The 18936-nt window shown below is 40.7% G+C and overlaps 1 protein-coding gene across 2 annotated transcripts in view; it reads left to right on the top strand.

Moving 5' to 3' along the window:
• TENM1 (teneurin transmembrane protein 1) overlaps positions 1-18936 on the top strand; it is a 232556-nt gene that overhangs the window by 122637 nt on the left and 90983 nt on the right. Inside the window, exons 10-12 of one of the 2 annotated variants that reach the window (XM_031554696.2) lie at positions 188-388; positions 17104-17289; positions 18413-18436. In XM_031554696.2, coding sequence (XP_031410556.2) covers positions 188-388; positions 17104-17289; positions 18413-18436 — 411 coding nt within the window. The remainder of the gene's footprint in view (positions 1-187; positions 389-17103; positions 17290-18412; positions 18437-18936) is intronic. The other variant, XM_085230595.1, reaches the window with a different exon arrangement.

Below are 18936 nucleotides of genomic sequence, written 5' to 3' on the forward strand. Positions count from 1 at the left end.
GCTTATACTTTTGCACAGATGTTAGCATAGGCCGTTTTTTCTTGTGTTTCAATTACCATCATTTCAGTCAACATATCTGCAGATTAACTGTGCAATTAAACTGAATCTCTGTTGCTGGATGTCTCTGGGAAACCACCATAAAGATGTAAGTTTAGTTCTCTTAAGTTGTGTATTCCCTGCTTTCCAGAGGACTGCCTGGATCCCATGTGCTCCGGTCACGGCGTGTGCGTTCAAGGGGAGTGCCACTGCTCCGCCGGCTGGGGCGGCGTGAACTGCGAGACATCACTGCCCATCTGCCAGGAGCAGTGCTCAGGGCACGGGACCTTCCTCCTGGATGTGGGGCTCTGCAGCTGTGAGCCACAGTGGACGGGTTCTGACTGCTCTACAGGTTTGCTGATTGTCCTTTTACAATTAAGCCATTTAAAAGCTTATGCTTCCTGTTTGGCTTGTGAAGGAAAGCAGTTTCTATTGCTGTGCTAGTATTGCTTTGAAAAATAAGACAGAGATGAGCCAGGGTGCTGTGACATTGCGTGCCAGTTTCTTGGTAAATACGCCAGTGGGTTTGGTAACAACTGGTTTTGTGCCAACTAGGATAAAAATGGCTTTTCCTTTGCAGCAAGGATGCTGACTGCCTGACAGTGAGAATGGTAGGCCTGCGAGAGTGCAAGTGGCTCCCAGCTTGAACTGGAGTTAAGCAGGATTCTCTCCTGAGGTGTTCAGTGCTTATCAGGATCATGCAATGAGGAAATATACAATCCTGAGAGAGACTGGGAGGATATCGTAGTGTAAATTCAGTGACTCACAAGTAGGAAATTGCTGTCAAAAAATATTTAAACAGAAATGGTCATCTGTTCTCTCATGCTGGAATAGAAACTCTTTTCTTTCTCAGAAGACTATCAGAGTTTAATCCTGCTGAATTTGATTAAGAGTTGAAATGGGTTTTTTATGTGCTTTGTACATTTACATTTCGTTTTCTTGAATCGAGAGCACTCAGGATATTTTACTCTGTAATGGAGCATATCATTACTAAAGTAGGTATTGCCATTTTTTTTTTCCTCTGGAGCTCACAAAACTAGATTCTCAGATGATGAGTAATGCATCTTAGTACAGAGGAGATCCAAGTGACGGATTTGCTGAATACTGTGGAATACAACCAGTGGTCCATGTCACCAATTTTTCTTAGAAATCATCATTCAGAAGAACACATGGAATAGTTCAATTTTCATTTATTTAAAGTTCATGATTATAATCTTTAGGCTGAGACTCCATTATAACTTTTTCAGCAACAAACTATCGATGTGTTGATAATTTTGAGTATTTGTTACACAGACCCCACACTCATTCCATACTCCAAAATTAGCACATGTGGTTTCTGCTAGATACGGTACCTGCTCTGATAAGAATTGATTTTTACTGGCTTTCAGTTTGCATTTTTTTTATGTCTTTTATTATGTGCTAAAATAAGACTTCCATTGATTAAGCAAATAATTAGGAACGTTGCCAGTAATTTATCAGTTATTTTTTTTCCTCAAAAAGTACACAAACTAATTCTGTTCTATCCTGAAGCTACTGTAGCTTGAAAAGAGATGTTAGACTCTAATGGTTCCATTGTGTCAGCTACGTGGGGCAATTAGATACTAAGGGAACAAAAAGCTAATGAATAACTGCAGCGAACCTTTTGTGTTCTGTGCTAGGATCATAGTTCTCATGTTTTTCTGGCCTTCAAAGCTACTTGTTGAATTTCTGGAAGAAAAGTCACTTTTTTCTTACCTTCATGCACCAGTTGGGAAAATACTTCTCTGTGTCCCTGCTATCCACTACGTTATCAAGGTAGGGTGCTTTCCTCACCATCAATAAACAAGTTGATTCCTCTGTATCTAATTTATCACTTTCCTCACATGCTTTTAGCTTATTCCTAGTTCATTCATCCTGTGGAAACACATAACAAGTCTTAGGGCTGGCATATTCATGCAGAATTCACAGCATGCCTGGCCTATATGAGCTGGGAATCCCCTGCAGAGCACAGAAACCTGCCCCTGCACCTCCAAGGGCAGCCTTGGGGTGCTCAGAGCATCAGTCCAGCAGGGTGACAGCCTTCAGCCAGCTCAAACAGAGGTGTCAGCCAATCACAGCACATGAGACAGAGGATTTCCTGCCCTGTCTCCGCTAGGGAGTAGGCGGTCGTGTAAGAGGTAGGGAGGAATGGCAGCAGGTCTTTGCTCAGAGCTGCAGCTGTATCCCCTCCTGGCCCACTTCACCTTCCCAGGTGCCCTTACACAAGGGGTATGAGGAGGCTCTGCAACATGATGGATGGCCAAAAAGTCATGTGGACTGTCATATCTGTCTGCATTAGAGGTGTCACTGATAGTGTTGTAAGCCTGGTAGTACATCAGTAGAGTCAAATTTCTACTTAATGTCTGTGATTCCTTGATGTTAATGAGTCATTTTGCTTTGAGGCAGATAGGCAGTGTGTTTCGAAAAGACGAAATCAAACTTGTGAATACTAACTACTCATTGACAGGCAGAAGGGAAACTTGTAAACTGAAGGTGCAGCATCAACAAACTGGAGAGAAAACCTCATCCTGTGTTCTCGGATGTATAATGTGGAGCTTAGAGATTAAGGGGGTAAAACATCAAAATGGATGGCAGTGCTGTTGAGGGGAGCAGATCCTTAGTTGGCATAACTGCAGTGGTGCCACTGTGCAAAGCCAGTGTGTTCCAGGTGACAATCTAGCCCCATGTCATTAATTTACTGTGATGAGGTGTAATATAAGAAATTACGGCCTGAATTCTGTGACAGAGCTGATGCCTCTGACGTTCTATCCTGTATTCATTTCTCTAGACTCTGTTCAGCCAAAGTAGGCCACTTTTCGTCCTCCTTACTCCAGGACATTTGTCATACTTCCACTGAATCCATTTATACCACTGAAGCAACCTAATTATGATTGGGAAAAGAATACTGGCAGTTCTTAGTCACAAAAACATTCATCCTAAAATGATTATATGTAGATGGTATATATTTAGCATATCTATTTTTGGTTAAGCTCTCTAGCAAGATTGGTGGTAATTTTACAAAGGGTAAAAATGGATCAGCAGCCTCTTTCCTCAGTATCTTGCAAGGCATAAAACCTCTTTAAAATTGAAGTGCTTTGAAAAATGCAAAATGTTGTAATTGTTGTAAATTGATATGTGCAGAGTAGAGTAATTTAAAAATCATTAGAAGTATGCATTTTTTAAAGTAAAGTGCTTCAAAAAGAAATGAAGGCATAATACAGTGTATTAATATAGTTCAAGACATCTCAAATTGATTTCAAAATTAAACATCAAAAACTGCAACTTGAAAAAATAATTAGGTAAAACCATTTCATTGCAATCAGAAAACTCTTCAGGTTTAGGAAATTGCAAATTATGGGTGTCAGTCATTCTGATTTGCCAAGGACAAGGATATTCACTACAAACAACTCACAGAAGTGTTCGTATCCGTATGGGATATAATCCACTGTACATTTTCTGCAGACTGTTATTTTCCATGTTGGCATTTTACTCCCTATTTTAGAGAAATCTCAAGAATCTTTTAATTAACACTGTAAGTATCTTTCATTGTTTTGCTCTGAAGAAATGATGGACTTACTTAATTTCATCAAACTGTCCGCTTTCTTTAATTTGTGAGGAGCTTTGATTATTACTGCTCTGCTAATTAAAAGGATGATTGAAGTTTCCCATGCTGTACATTGTCTGACATTGTAGAAAGACTCTTTTTACTACTGTATATTTCATCGAATAGAAAAAAAAATGATGTGTGATTCATTTGACTTGAATCTCCCGTAGAGTTGCAAGAGTTTGCAAGAAGATATCTGGTGAGCAAGATTTCTATTAAAAGCTTAGTAGTTAAAGATTGGAACGGCTAATATATTTTACTGGACAATTTAAAAACACGAGAAATTTAAAGCAATGATGAAGCACTCCAGTAAAAATTAATTGTTGTACATGTTGAAATCAGTCCAGCGTGAACCAGGAATACCTGATGTAGTCATGTACCTATTTAAGAAATTGGGTAAGTCAAGGATATTGTAGATACAGTGAGGAAAGTTGGGAGTTCTGGCGATCGGTGGATGGTTGGACTGGGTGATCCTGTGGGTCTTTTCCAACCTTGGTGATTCTCTGATTCAACCGAGTGCTCCTTATTTTGTAGATATGCCAAAAATAATGTATTTTCCCTTTCTTTTTTCTTCCTGAAAATTAAGATCCTTAATCTATTGTTGTCTGCAGCTATACAGCAGTTACTAGAAATATCCCCAATTCAAATGTAAACCTAATTTAATTAAGTCAGGTTTGTAAATCCTGCTACAGTCCACAGACAAGTATTACTTATTCCCCTGGGAGGAACCCACAGCCCCAAATCTGAATTCTCCTGTTCCAGGAGCTCTTCCCTTATCCAGGACCAAGATAAGTGAATTGATAGTGGCAACAGCAATATTGTTCTTTCCCTCCTCCATTCCACATAGCTGACAGAGATTTTCCTCTGCATGCTTAACATAGCATCTGTATAAGGAGTCCATTGTGCGCAGGAAATATCTACCTCAATGTGTTTGTTCTAGGCCTAATCCAGCAGATCTGTTTTAAGGGTAATGCTAATTAGGATCCACAGTAAACAACTGTGTAAGGACCTTGTGAACTGTGAGATCACAGAGACTGAAACAGAGCTGTATGATCTTGGTTGGGTATTATCTGGTAGCAGAACCTGGCAAATAAGTGGGATTCTAAGAGCAATTCAAATGCCAAAATGGTTTAAGTACATCCAGATTTAGATAAGATGAGCAAAGGGCTTTATAACCTAAATTTTAAACTCAGACATTTAAAGTGGTAGTTAGGTGCCCACATCCCTTTATGGATCTCATCCCTATCAACTATATCGTAGGTGATCTGGTAGAAAGGTTTACTTTGTAGCAAAACATAGTAAAAAACTGATAGGTTATCATATGGAAAGGACTTATGTGAACACTCATTATGCAAGAAAATATCAAGATGGAGATTCTGTATATGAAAGGATCATACTCTGTGAGAACCCTCTGTACAGCAGGGAGGTTGTGGGAAGCTCCTGCTGGTGCTGTAATGGAGGAAGAATAGAAAAGCTGAGATAGACAAAAGGGCAATAAAGATGCACAGGCCTTCAAGTTTTAATTTGCAAAGGCAAGTTCAGTGATTATATCCAGCAAGTTACCCATGCCAGCAGCATTTAAAGAAGGGAGCTCATAGCAGGAGGCAGCTTCCCTTCCTTCCAGCTGAAAAAACGCAGATGAGAGCAAGAGTACAAAAAACCACTAGGAGAGCTAGAGTTTTTGTCCCTCTGAAATTTATTATGCAAAATGTGTCGCACAGGTCCCTGAAAAGCAGCTATTTAAAATATTTTTTTATTGTCATGGTAAGAGTTCTACAAAAATAGCTATCATTTCAATACACTTATGCAGCAGACTCTTTCTATTAAGTTCAAGTTACTTCTGAAAATAGGAAATTGCTACTGATAAAAGTTGAAATCATGGAAACTTTCTTTTCTCCTGCATATTGCATTTTTAAGGTTTTTGATTGTGTAGATTGTTGCAAGGATAATATATGTAGACCTTTAAGGAAATCGTGGTCTCTGCCTTCTTTAAGCAAGGACTTTTGCTTAAATGTTTAGGCTTCAGTAACACTTTTAAAATAAAATTTGACTTACTGTAATTATGCAAGCTATTGTTAGGGGTGATCGAGTAAAAATTCCTTGTGTACTGTAGCAGCAGTGTGCTCTTTAATTTAGGAAGCCTTGGCCATTTTATGAGCAGATTATTAAAATGGTATCTGCGACCTTGTGCTCCGAAATCATTTTCTGATGTGCTGCAGAAAGCAGATCGCTCACATGACATCTTTTTATTTTCAGTCCCACATCATGCACATCCACCTCGCTACCAAACAGCCGGGCTGTGCCCCACCAGCTGTGCCCAGGGAGAGGCAGCTGTGAAGGGACAGCTTCGCTCTGAGCAGGCTGTGCCCAGCAGCACGGCCAGAGGACAACTGCACTGCTCAGCAAGGCTGTGCCAGCATGGGCAAAACCAGGGAGAAATGAAGAGTGAGTGGAAAATTACATGCAGCGTAGAAGGGAGAGGGAGCACAGAGTAATAAAGGACACTCACTTCTTAAAATCTAGAAAGCAGTTGTGCCTGGGGTGCTGAGGAGTGTGGCAGCAGCTCACATTGAAAAGCCAGGGCTGTGTGCACAAGGTGCTGCTTCTCACCGGTACCAGAAAAGTGCAAGCCAGGAGCTGCATCTTTGCATTAGCAGCAACAAAGCAGAGCAGCAGCAGCCAGACGCATGTCGCTATTTCTATTAGTGCTGCTGACACAGAGGAGGTTATGGTTTATTTGCTGAGAGCTGCAGTGTGCTGATCTTCACAAACACAGCACTGAACACAGAAATGTCTGCTCCTACTCTGTGCAAGCGGGGTTCATAGTAAGCCATTGAATGCTGCATGACTTGTGCAGCTTGGAGCTGTGCTCCTGGTTCCGGTGGAAGAGCTCATTATGCTTGGCTCTTCAGTTTCCCCAGGAAACTCTTTATTTGTGCTAAAAAGAGAGGAAGCAATTCCAACCTCTTCAGCTAATTTTATTTTTGATTGTGACACTGAGGTGCTGCTCAGAAGCTGGTAATGGCATTTAATTTCTCCTCTTTACTATCTTTTTTTCTTGGGAACACAATGTTCCCAGTAATTTAGTTGATCCAATGTTCCTGTCGTGTTCTTCACTGAAAAAAAAGAATTGTAAAAATGGATGGATGTCCTTTTGAATGTGCCCCACTGTCCCCATTCCTTCTTAGGGTCAGCTCCACGCCCAACTTGGTCAACAAGTGCATGTATGCCACTTTTGGGCTGCCGCTGCCTTTACACAAGTGATTCTCAATAGATGTTCCTCTAATATTTTGAGAACCAGAATCCATGCCCAACTTTCCAGTGTTCTGAACCCTTTGGAGATGTGATAAGTAAAATATATGTCTTCATTACTGAAGTTTTTGTGAGTAGACTCACTTGCTAGAGGTCAGCTTCTACACCTCTGTATTACAGATGGTGTCTGCTCTTTGCAGTGCTTAAATAATTCATTATTTCTTTACTGAATATTACTAATCAAATTTACTGATTAAATAATTGTGAAAACTTTATGTTCTGAGCAGAGCCCTATTTGGTGTTAATACTAAATAATACTTCTGTGTATCATGAAAGATTTAGTGCTTGTATAAAGACATATCCTGATCCACTCAGGCAATCTTGTGAACCTTTGCTGCAAACAGCTGTTTCCATATCTTTATTTTCTTTTGATGCTGTATTAGTTCAGGCTGTGCCTGTGAGACAGCATTATTAAAAGTACCAGCAGAGCCAATTCTTTGCCTGTTTTCTTTCTGGCTGCTAAGCCATTTGGGTGCTCTCTGTGCTTCTCATCATTATCATGTATTGCCTCCTGCCCATACTGTTCCTCGTGGTCTGCCACTTACTCTATAGGTTTCCCATTTTCCTATATGATTGTTTTTCAGCCCAAGGAAATGGGTATTGCATTTTCCCTCTGTAAGTGGACATGAAGGCAAAGCTTTCCTAGCCTTCATCTCAGCCATTTTGACTCGGGATAGATTACTCTGAACTGCTTTTTCTTACTAGTCTCCTGATGACATAAAATATCAAATGAGGCAGACATTGCGAGGCATTTCCTTTTGTGGTTCTCAGTACATTGGGAAGGATTTCGGAGCTTATTAGTCAGACTATGATTCTCCACTGACGACTGTAATTTCACTGCTTTATGAGAAGTACAAGCGGAAATCAAATAGTGGAGACAAATTGTAAAACAGGAGCAGATTTGACAAGAAAGCATTTACGTGGGAAACGGGGTATTAAAAAAACAGTGTTGGTCAGAGTATTGTGGTTCTCCTCACCTTTGTGTCAGTCTCATCTTCCTTGCTTGTTAGGTTGCACTTCATTTATTTTAAGCGTTTCCCACAAAGGCCTTATCTGACCTGGCAATGTGTATCATCTCTAAGAAAGAGACAGGTTCTGCAGCTAGAGTCCCTTGTGTGTCAGCACAGCATAATAGTATTCTGCTTCACCAATACTATGGCTGGGTAAACAGAGATATACCCAGTGGCAAATGAGTAATTCTTTTCAGGAGTATCAATTTGCAGAGCTTTGGCTCCCTGAAATGAAATATCAGTGAGTGTGTTTACCATTACCAGTCCAGATTCATAAGATTGTATTGATGAAATTTTTCCACTGTAAAAAAACCATTTTGAGCCATAGTGAAATCGATAAAGGGCGAGGTTTTTTATATATACAAATTGGATTTGGATCAGGAAGAGAATATTCTTCATCACATGAAGAATAAAGCTGAAAAGAAAAGTGTGATAAAAGATCCAAGAAAGGGAAAGTTTCTCTGTCTTTCCCCTCTGCTTCTGCAGAATCTGCCTCTGGGACCTTTCTATTTGCTCACTGGTTACTTTTTCAGAGAAGCAAATTTTGAAGGAGTAGGAGGCTCCCCATTGTGAAAAAGATACCGTCTAAATAGATGTAGTATTATCAGAAGTTACATTACAGTATCGTGGTGGTGGTGGTTTTTTTTTTAATGAAATTGCATTCATATATTTTGAGATGCACAATAGCGTTAATGGCAGCGTCCGTGCTGGAAGTCAGAAGTGCTATTTATGGAGTACTTAATGCATTAGAACTGGGTTCAGTGAGATGATAGTAGGATTATTTTCAGCAGGCAATTAAAACCATCAGTAGATTGATGGTGAAACATCATGAACAACAAATGGCGAGGTCTGGTTATTTTTGTTCCAGTGGTTTAATTTTATGTGTTCTGGACTGTGGCAAGAAGATAAGAAAGGTAGTTGGATATCTGTGAAGCAACATGGCAAAAGGTTTGCTGCATAAAGATAGGAAAAGGTTTAAAATGAAACATCGTTTGGAAAAGTTTTGCCTTTGGTAGAAATATTTGATCATTGTGTGTTAATGTGTTAATAAAACTATTGGCAAGATAAATTTTTGCTGCTTTGAAGTGGATCCAGATTTGCTGTAGAAAACTATTTCAAATGCAGTTGTCTCAAGTTGGATGATGAGTCTGAATCTTTGTGCCTTTTATTGGGATGCACCACTATGCTCCCACTTTGGGCAAGAGCAGAATCTTTGGAAACATCTATAGAAACGTTTTTGGAGGTATGGGTGAGAATCAACTCAATGGAATCATTTTAAAGTAGTCATATAATTAACAAGGTAGTGTTGCTTTGAACTTACTCACACAATTAAAATGAGAAGCTCAAATCCACCAATTGCTGGGATATTGTCAGGTGTGTAGGTACGTGATCCATGGGGAAAGGGATGAGAGGAATTGCAGCAAGAAAGAGAAATTTAGGCTGAAAAAAAACATTTGTCAGCTGCAGAAATTCGGGGATGGTACGGATTGGTTACTCAGTGCTGTTTGTAGGTTCTCTGTTGCTGGGAACTTGCTGAGGGATGCCAGTCATGACTGGATTTCAAACAGGGATGGATTGTAGATTATCATGTGAACTCCTTCGCATTGCTGTCTTTAGTAAATTTCCATTAATTTCATTCATGTGTTTGTTTGTTTATTAAAACAGTTGTCAGTCATTTCAGTGATGATCTGTCCTGACAGTTTTATTTCATGACACCAAATTTCATAAAAAGTTACCAGTAATGGCTTGGGACCATGACCTTGCTGCCTCTTGCACAAAGGAACCTGTTTGCTGGAGGAAGCACTCTCACAAAAGCTGGCTTTTGTTCTGCAGCTGCTTCCAAGTCCATCCAATTTTTAACTTGAGCTTGAAGATCAGATACCCCTGCATGCTGGCGTAGTCCATGCCCACTTCTGTGGTGCCTCTATAGAAAAGCTGTCCTTGGCTGAGCAGCATAGTGGCATAGCTGGGTTTGGCTAGGAATGTGAAAAACATTCACACCCAAGTGGCAGATCGTAATGCGGTTGGAGGAGCCCAACCCAGATGCAGCTGTAACGCCCAGATTGCCAAAGGAGTTTATTTAAATGAGGGAAATTAGATAAGCTCTGCCATAAAAATAGTATAGTTTTTATTACAGGTTTGTAAAACTTGGTATCCACATCAAATCTCTCTACTGCACTCTGCCAGGTAACCGATGGGGACAGCTTTCCATTAGGTTTCACTGGAAAAAACTGCTCAAATGCCTCAGAAACTTATAGAACTTAAAGAATTTTAAAATTCTTTATGGTGTAAAAAAAAATTATTAATAAAGTCAGATGCCGAAAATGAAAGCTGGAACAGAGTTGTCTTCAGGACACAGTGGGAATGTAATTTAAAAAGCTCAGGAAGATTGTTGAAATTATCATACAAGCTTATTAAATGCGATGTATATTTAAATTGAAAAAACTTTCTTTATTAGGCCTAGATAGGTGATTTTTGCTGCCTCCAGCAGTTAAGCATATTGGGTGAAAGTTGGGTTAGATTAATTTCTAATCTTTATGGAAATCCACTTATTAAAAAATGGATAGCAAAGTTATGAATGCGATATGAAAGGGTTTAGAGAGTCAGTAACGGAAGACTTTCCATCGTATGTGATAAAAAGTAAAATGAAAGTGTTTTCATATTATTGGACCACTTTTGCTTACATATGTTTTTGTATTCTTTATGTGAATTTCCAAGAATGAATTTCCTGAAACATGTTGAATTAACATTAATATCTTTCCTTATCATTACAAATTATAAAATATTTAGCTTTCATTTCCCTTTTCGTATCACATAAGTAGAAACATATTATAAAATACATTTAAAAGAACTCATTGTTGACTTAGATAATTAAAATGAAGAATGTGGAGTGAATTTTTAATGCTTTTTTGATTAGCTCAGGAATGATCAACATATTTGTCTCGTTCTCAAGAATAAATAATGTTTCACAGCTCGCATTTGCCTTCCTTCAATAAAATTAATGAACATTCAGAGTTAAAGACATGTCAGTAAGGATCCTAGACTGCTTGAGTTGAACATTTAAGTCTCTTATTCATTAATTGGTTTAAGTCAGGGAATCTGAATTTTAGATTTGATAAAGGCTATATTTCATGAAAGTCTATAAGAAACTGCAGGGGTCGGCTGAGGCCAGCTTCCAGCAATTTGCCAGCGTGTTGCTCACAGTCAGCCTGCACAGCTGAGGTTTATTTAAATCAGGAAATTAACTTCTCAGCTCTACACTTAGAGAACCTTGTTTTGATTGCGAAGTGTACAGGTACAAAAACTGAAACAAAGCCTTTAATTAGTGTGAATTAGGGTGACTGTTGGTTTCCCAGGAGCAGAGAAAATTCACAGCTGCTGAGGATCTGATGTCTGAGCACGGAGCCCAGCGTGCAACACAAGCACTGCAGTCTGCCTGGAGCTCGGGCAGCTGAGCTGGGCTGGAGGCATCCAATGGAGCTGTGAGCAAGAGTGAAGGGGACAAAATGGCTTTTGTGCATGTCCACAAGCCTGAATACCAATGAAGATGAAGATCTTCATGAGTTATGTGATGCACTGCACCTTGTGAGAAAGACTGATGATGTAACAGCACAACTAAAGGGAATATTATAATAAATATTCCCCGAAGTCCACTTCTCTAATGTAAAGTGTAGCCTCCTGTCATCTACCTCCCTTGTTACCTAATATGTGTCACCTTCCCTTGCTCTTGTCTGGGGACAAAGACTCTGGCTCCTCAGAAGGAGAGCCCCAGACAGGCTGGGCTCTGCATCTCCTCCTTTACCCTGCCCACATTGCTCCTCTTATCCCTCACTGGGCTGATTTAGCTCAGCAAGCTGTTGGGTATTAATCTAGGATGATAAAGTGAACAATGATCTGCCAGTTTGATGTTCTGAGTCAGCTCAGCAGTTTCAGATAAGCTCCAGACCAGGGACAGAGCCAGGAGGTGGATTGAGAGGAGGGGGAGTGGAACAACTGATTCACATACGGGTAAGATCTTTGGCTTGGCTACTGTGTCTACACACATCTCAAAGCCATGCCTTGCTCTGCTGGCTCCTTCCTGAGCATTCACTGCATTTTGGGGTGCTTCTGAATCCTGTAGGGCCAACTGCTATGGAAGGAGGAGGATGTGCCAACAAGCAGAACACTTGGATGACATCTGACTTGAGGAATTCAGTACTGTCTGAACTCTTACATCAGACTTGTTTTAAGCCATTTATCTATTTCAAGTTGTTCCTTCATTTCCCGTTTGATCACTGTCCACTCAGTGTCTCATTTAGTCTGGTGCTGTGGAAACCCTCCCATGGTACAAACACAAATGCTAACATGACTCCTTACTGTGCTGATATTTCTGTCCTTCATAGAATCATAGAATGGCCTGGGTTGAAAAGGACCACAGTGATCATCTAGTTTCAACACCCCTGCCCACGGATAGGGTCACCAACCTGGCTTCCCAGAGCCACATCCAGCCTGGCCTTGAATGCTTCCAGGGATGGGGCATCCACAGCCTCCTTGGGCAATCTGTTCCAGTGCGTCACCACCCTCTGGGTGAAAAACTTCCTCCTAATATCTAACCTAAACCTCCTCTGTCTCAGTTTAAAACCATTCCCCCTTGTCCTATCACTATCCACCCTCATAAACAGCTGTTCCCCCTCCTGTTTATATGCTCCCTTCAAGTATTGAAAGGCCACAATGAAGTCTCCCCAGAGCCTTCTCTAATCTAAACAAGTCCAATTCTCTCAACCTTTCCTCATAGGAGAGGTGCTCCAGCCCTCTGATCATCTTAGTGGCCCTCCTCTCTTGGACCCACTCCAAGAGCTCTTGTGCTGGGGGCCCCAGGCCTGGACTCCATTCTGCAGATGGGGGCCTCACAAGAGCTGAGTAGAGAGGGACAATCTCCTTCCTCTCCCTGCTGGCCACCTCTTTTTTAATGCAGCCCAGAACACAGTTGGCCTTCCGGGCTCCAGGCTCACAGTGCTGGCTCATGTCCAGCTTCTCATCCACTAGAACCCCCAAGTCCTTCTCCACGGGGCTACTCTCAAAGTGTTCTTTGCCCAGTCTGTATAAACATTTGGGATCACCCCAGCCCAAGTGCAACACCTTGCACTTGGCCTTATTGAACCTGATTATGTTCTCATGGGCCCACTTCTCCAGCCTGTCCAGGTCCCAGGTCCCTCTAGATAGCTTCCATTCCTTCCAATTTATCAACTGCACCGCTCAGCTTGTTGTCATCTGCAAACTCGCTGAGGGTGCACTCAATGTCAACATCAGTGTCATTGATGAAGATATTGAAGAGCACCGGTCCCAAGACTGACCCCATAGGGACACCACTTGTGACCGGCCTCCACCCTGACACAGAACCTTTGATCACAACCCTTTGCCTGGGTCCTGCTAGCCAATTCCTATTCCATCGAATAGTCCATCCTTCAAATCCACACCTCTCCAATATAGAGAGAAGGATGTGGTGAGGGACCATGTCAGAGGTTTTGCAGAAGTCCAGATGGATGACATCCATTATTGTTTATCCATAGAAGTAACTAGGAATTGTTTTACCTAAAAAGAGAACAAATTAAACTGATCGTTCTTTTCTTTAATCTTAGTTGTTTGAATTAGCTGCAAATTGAATCTGTGTGTACTATCATGTTATAAAAAGGATGGTGTTAGGCTTGATTTCCTTTGCTCTGCTTGAGAAGTCTGGGGAGAATCTGGGATTTGCTTTTCAGAAGACCGCATTATCACATTAAACAGCGTTTCTGAAGCCTCACATTAAATCATTGCAACAGCTCCTAAAATTGGCCTCATGGCCATAAAGGATGAGTGGGCTGAGCAGTTGGATGACCAGAGCTACTGGGGAAGGTGTCTAGTCCAAACAGAAAAAACAAGGACTTTGTTTTTCTTTCTAATCTGGTGCTTACAGCATGTACTGTCTGGCCTAGGGTATTCTTTGTATAGAGAGAAGTCTTTTATTTCCACTTTATTAATCTAATTATATTAATGTGCTTGAATAGTGTATAAATACTTTATTCTTGTGTGTAATAGATAAAAGAGGCTGAAAACATGGAGAAAACAATGGAAAAGTGTCCAGAATTTTAAGGTCTATTTCCTTAGGTTGTAAAATGGGAATATACTCAAATTCTACATCCTAGCAGTAGAGTTGTGCCTACATTTCTTCCCCCTGCTATTTCTTTATTTCTTTGGAGGATGCAGATGTCGAGATCAGGCTCTGTGGGGTAGACAAGCAGAAGGAAGTCATGCCGTGTATGAGAATGTGTTCAAGGTTTTCCACAGCTGGTTCTTTGTTTTATTTACAGTTAGAGAAGTGGAGGAAGCTGCCTGAGCTGCTGACAAGATCAGAAGCTCTTTGTATCACCTAGTTTCTCCACTTCAACCTTTCCAGCCTATACTGCCACGGACTCTCTTGTGTGTTCCTAGAATAGTCCCTGGAGTTTTGGTGTTGGTTGAGCTAAAACAGTACCACAACTGCAAAAACTAGTAGACACTCAATCCAGAAGAGTTTAAAAAAAAACAACCTTCTATGCTCCTCTTATCCCAGCATAGTGTAAACCATGGAATATTTCTTAAAATCCTCTTAACAATCTATGCCACTTAAAGTAAAATAGCAAGCACTATAATTATAATGAACTACAGGGAGATCAGGAGAGATCAAAGGCATCCCTCCAGCAGCCTAAATCCTTGAAGTAGCAGGTGATTCATTGGATTTAATTCTCAGGAGTTTGCCTGTGCCCCACACTATAAAGGTAAGTGAAAGAAATGCCAGTTGTCCTCAGGCTGGCTGAGGGGCAGGGGGGATGCTTTTGTGATACCTAATGGTCCTATGATCAGAAAGTAAATGGATGCCATGATCACTTTTGTGATCCCTGATCATAGGACCAAAAAGTATTTGAGTGATTTTAATACCAAAGAAGTAACAAAGGAGGCTCTCCCCTGCAATCTGAGCAGTATCCCAGCTTTCCAAGGATCGAGTAGCCAAGCAAAGAAGTCAAACCAAATCGTGTGGTGACAGGGAAGAAATCCTGCCCAGAACCTGCAGGCAGGCAGCTCAAGGCATGAAGCATTAGATTAATACATGATCAGCAGGTAGCAATCAAGTCTTTCTAAAGGATAATTCCCCAGCTTCAGCAGTTTTTCATTTGAGGCATCTTTGCAGTTGAATGTGGCAGAGCAGTCTCTTTCCTGGTCTTACATGCAAAAGGACGTACAATTTTCTCTTTTTGTGAGAATAGCAACAGATAATTGTGTTTATTTTGCACTCCAATATAACTCAAGTCCCTGTCTGAATAGAAAAATTAATTATTTTTTATGTAGTTGGTTTTGAGTTCCTCAGGCATAGCACTTTGCAGTTGCTTTCATTGCATCTTTCATTGTTCTTTACCACACCTCCAAGATCTGAAGGTGGTTTTGAGTTTGACCTCACTCTGCCACAGTTTGTCACTCATCATTCCTTTCAGTTGCACTCTGTGCATCATGCAGGCTGTTGACGAGAACAAATAAGGGCTAAAATCTAACTCGAATTAGATCCCAGGCACATTGGTCTCAGCGTGGTTCAGTTTCTGTGCTGCTTTTCTTGTTATGTTAAAATGATTGGAATTGATCAGATTTCAATTTAAACTTTAAAAACTTGGCTTGGCATGTTCAGTGACAGCATTTATCACTACAAATGCTTTTAAGCATGTTTATATACAATAGTTCCAGGATATAAATGATCACTATTTAAGATCTGTCAAGGGAAAAATCTTCCCACAACTAAATATGTAACATTGACATTTGAAATCGGAGCAGGCATGGTTACTTGGCTCACACTTGTGCTATCAGCTGCTCTCCAAGAGGAAGAAGGAGGAAACATTTCTGTGGCAGGTTAATTGCCGAATAACAAGCAAATTCTGTCTCTTGACACTAATTATTCTAAATAAAATCAAACTGCACAGAACCCCTATAATGAAGCCATTCTTTTCACAGAATAACTTTAGTCTAAGTGGAAGCAGAATTCCAATTGGCATATTTTGATGTATTGAAGCAGTTCAGGACTCCCGTTCCAATTCACTGTGCGTTCCCCAGCGCCCAGGTGGAGGAATTGTTTGGAGCACAGTGCAGGAGGGGTTCCTGCCTTCCTGAGACAGTTCCTCTAGTTTTTAAGAGAGTCAGGAAGGAAAAAAAAAAAAGAGAGACTTAAACATTGAAAGCTTGAAAGCTCTTTCTGAAGCAGGCAGAGCTGTGGTAGCTTCAGCAGAATGGGATGCAGGCTCCCCTTCTTTTTGTGCTGCCTTCCTGCTGGCTCACTGTACTGCAAGGGAAGGCCATTTTACCTTCACTGCAAACATCTGAATGGCTCAAAGGCTGGTTTGCTTTTGTGTGTTTAGAATGCCACTTTAGCTCATCCCACACACAGTGTTTGAGTTTATAACAAATTTCAGAAATGAGCCCATGGGAATGACTATCATAGATTTATAGAATAAATTGAATTGGAAGGGACCTTTAAAGGCCAGCTAGTCCAACTCCCTGCACTGAACAGGAACACTACAGCTCCATCATGTGCTCGGAGCCCAGTCCAGCCTGACCTGGAGTTTCTCCAGAGATGGAGCACCACCACCTCTCTGGGCAACCTGCACCAGTGCCTCACTGCCTTTATTCCAATAAACTTCTTCCTTATATCCAATCTAAAGCTCCCCTCTTCTTTGAAACCATTTACCCCTTGTCCTGTCACAACAGACCTCACTAAGGATTCTGTCTCCTTCCTTCATACAGCCTCCCTTTAGGCTTCTCCAGCCTGCACAGCCCAGCAGTTATGACATGCTCTCAGCTGAAATCAGCCAGAGATGTGCACTGTTGTGTCACTGGGATCTGATTCGGACCCATTGCTCTCCCATGTGCAAAGCCATTACTTATAGTCTCTAGTCCAAAATAAATCACCTTCCAAGTAGCTGTTAAAGAAGGATGCAGCCACATTGTGTGAGGTCTGTAGTGGATGACAGAATCCCATGCTTGATCTCTGTTAGGATAGAAGTGATTGCATTTAGCATCAGCGCAAAGTCCACCTGCAGTATCAAGTTGCTCTTTCACATAATGTGTTTCTGTATTCCTGTGCAGAGCTGTGTACCCTGGACTGCGGCAGCCACGGTGTGTGTTCGAGAGGAATCTGCCAATGTGAGGAGGGCTGGGTGGGACCCACCTGTGAGGAGCGCACCTGCCATTCCCACTGCGCTGAGCACGGGCAGTGCAAAGATGGGAAGTGTGAGTGCAGCCCCGGATGGGAAGGGGACCACTGCACCATTGGTAAGGGGGATTTGTACCTCTGTGAATAAAATCAATGACATTTTAACCAGTTTTACAAAGATCTGCCAGAGCCATCAATGTGACTTGACTCACGTTTTAGAAAAACGCAGAGCCAGAATCAGAATGGCATTCACAGAATGGCAACAGCACAGTACCCTATTTAGAAGAAATAACACTGAAGAATTAACTTAAAAAAAAAAAAAAGAACAACCACATACAGCACAGTTGTGTAGGACCCTGCATATCTCTAAATTGTGCATGAACTTTGAGTCATGGATGGATAAAAAAAAGATTTTAAGAAATAGAAGGTGTTAGGGATGAAGCTGTTGTTCAACTTAAGTAATTCTTGTATTGTCTTTTGCCACAGTGTTTGAGGATTCACATATTTTAGTTTGTACTAGAGGGTTTTTTTTTCCTGTAGCTGGCTTCTAACAGTATTTGTAGTAAATGTAAAACTCTCAGATCTTTTCAGAAGTCATTTCTCTGCCATAGAAATATAATAGTTATATGTCTAATGAAATGCAAAAGGTTATTTTGAGAAAATCTAATAATGTTTCACCCTAAAATGTCTCAGAGCAATATTATTCATAAACATTTTAATTGTTTATAAGCATAGCGTATCTAATTTTCAGAAGTAAACAGCGTGAGCTTTCATGTTTTCTTCCTGAATACAGTTGAATGTTTAATCTTTATTGATAATTTTAAGATAATTAATAATTAAGACGATTAATTCACTGACTCTAGAGTTTACAACATCAGATTTGCTAAATCTGCTTTTAGATACGCGAAGAAGGAACGGCTTAAGTTACCAGAGGTTGTGTAGAGCAAATCCAGAAAGGACAAATATAATAACAAAGAGAAGTAAAGCTTTGCGTCACTCTTACTCGCAGTGTAGGCGCTGCAGACGTGGCCCAAGCTGTCCTCTGCATGCTTGTCATCAAATGGAGAACAATCAGAAGCGCAGCATGCTTTGATCACAGTGGTCGGAATAGATATGATTGCAGTAGAAGGGAGGCACTTTATGTCTAACCAACAGGTGGCAAGCCATAAGCAAACGGTTTCTGTCTTTTCATTTTGGTACAGAAGTTCAATCCATCTCAGTTTTGTTCTTTTCTTTTTTAAGCTCACTACTTAGATGCGGTTCGAGGTAAGTTCTTCCTATCAGCATTGCAAAAGAATAATGAAACGATACAAAAGTATTGGGAATTAAGTGTTATGTGTTATATGTTTTGTCTGAGCTTCTGTGCTGTTAAGTTGCCAAAATAGATCAAATATTTGTTCGTAGAGATGTATGTATATACAAAGAGAGATTTACAGAAAAATATGCAGATTTTGTGCAATTTTGTGCAGATTATGCAAATAACGTGCTCAGCTCATTTGCAAAGTTTTAGCAACGTACACATTATTCATGCAGACATCTGATGTGCTGCTCTGTAAGTCAGATCTTTGTTCTTTCTTGCCATTGCAAAGTAGCAACAGAGGGGAGGACTTGCTGGAAAAATTTGATCCTGTCTTCTGTGAGAAGAAAATATTTTTATCTTTTGCCCGTTTTGTTTGATAGAGAGGGACATGTTTATGAAAGCTATCTTGGCTAGATGCGTGATAGAGTTCTCTTCAAATTGCTTGACACAAGGGTTAAATTTTGTG

The sequence above is a fragment of the Meleagris gallopavo genome, chromosome 9, assembly GCF_905368555.1.
Source record: "Meleagris gallopavo chromosome 9, MGAL_WU_HG_1.1, whole genome shotgun sequence".
Taxonomy (NCBI): Eukaryota; Metazoa; Chordata; class Aves; order Galliformes; family Phasianidae; genus Meleagris; species Meleagris gallopavo.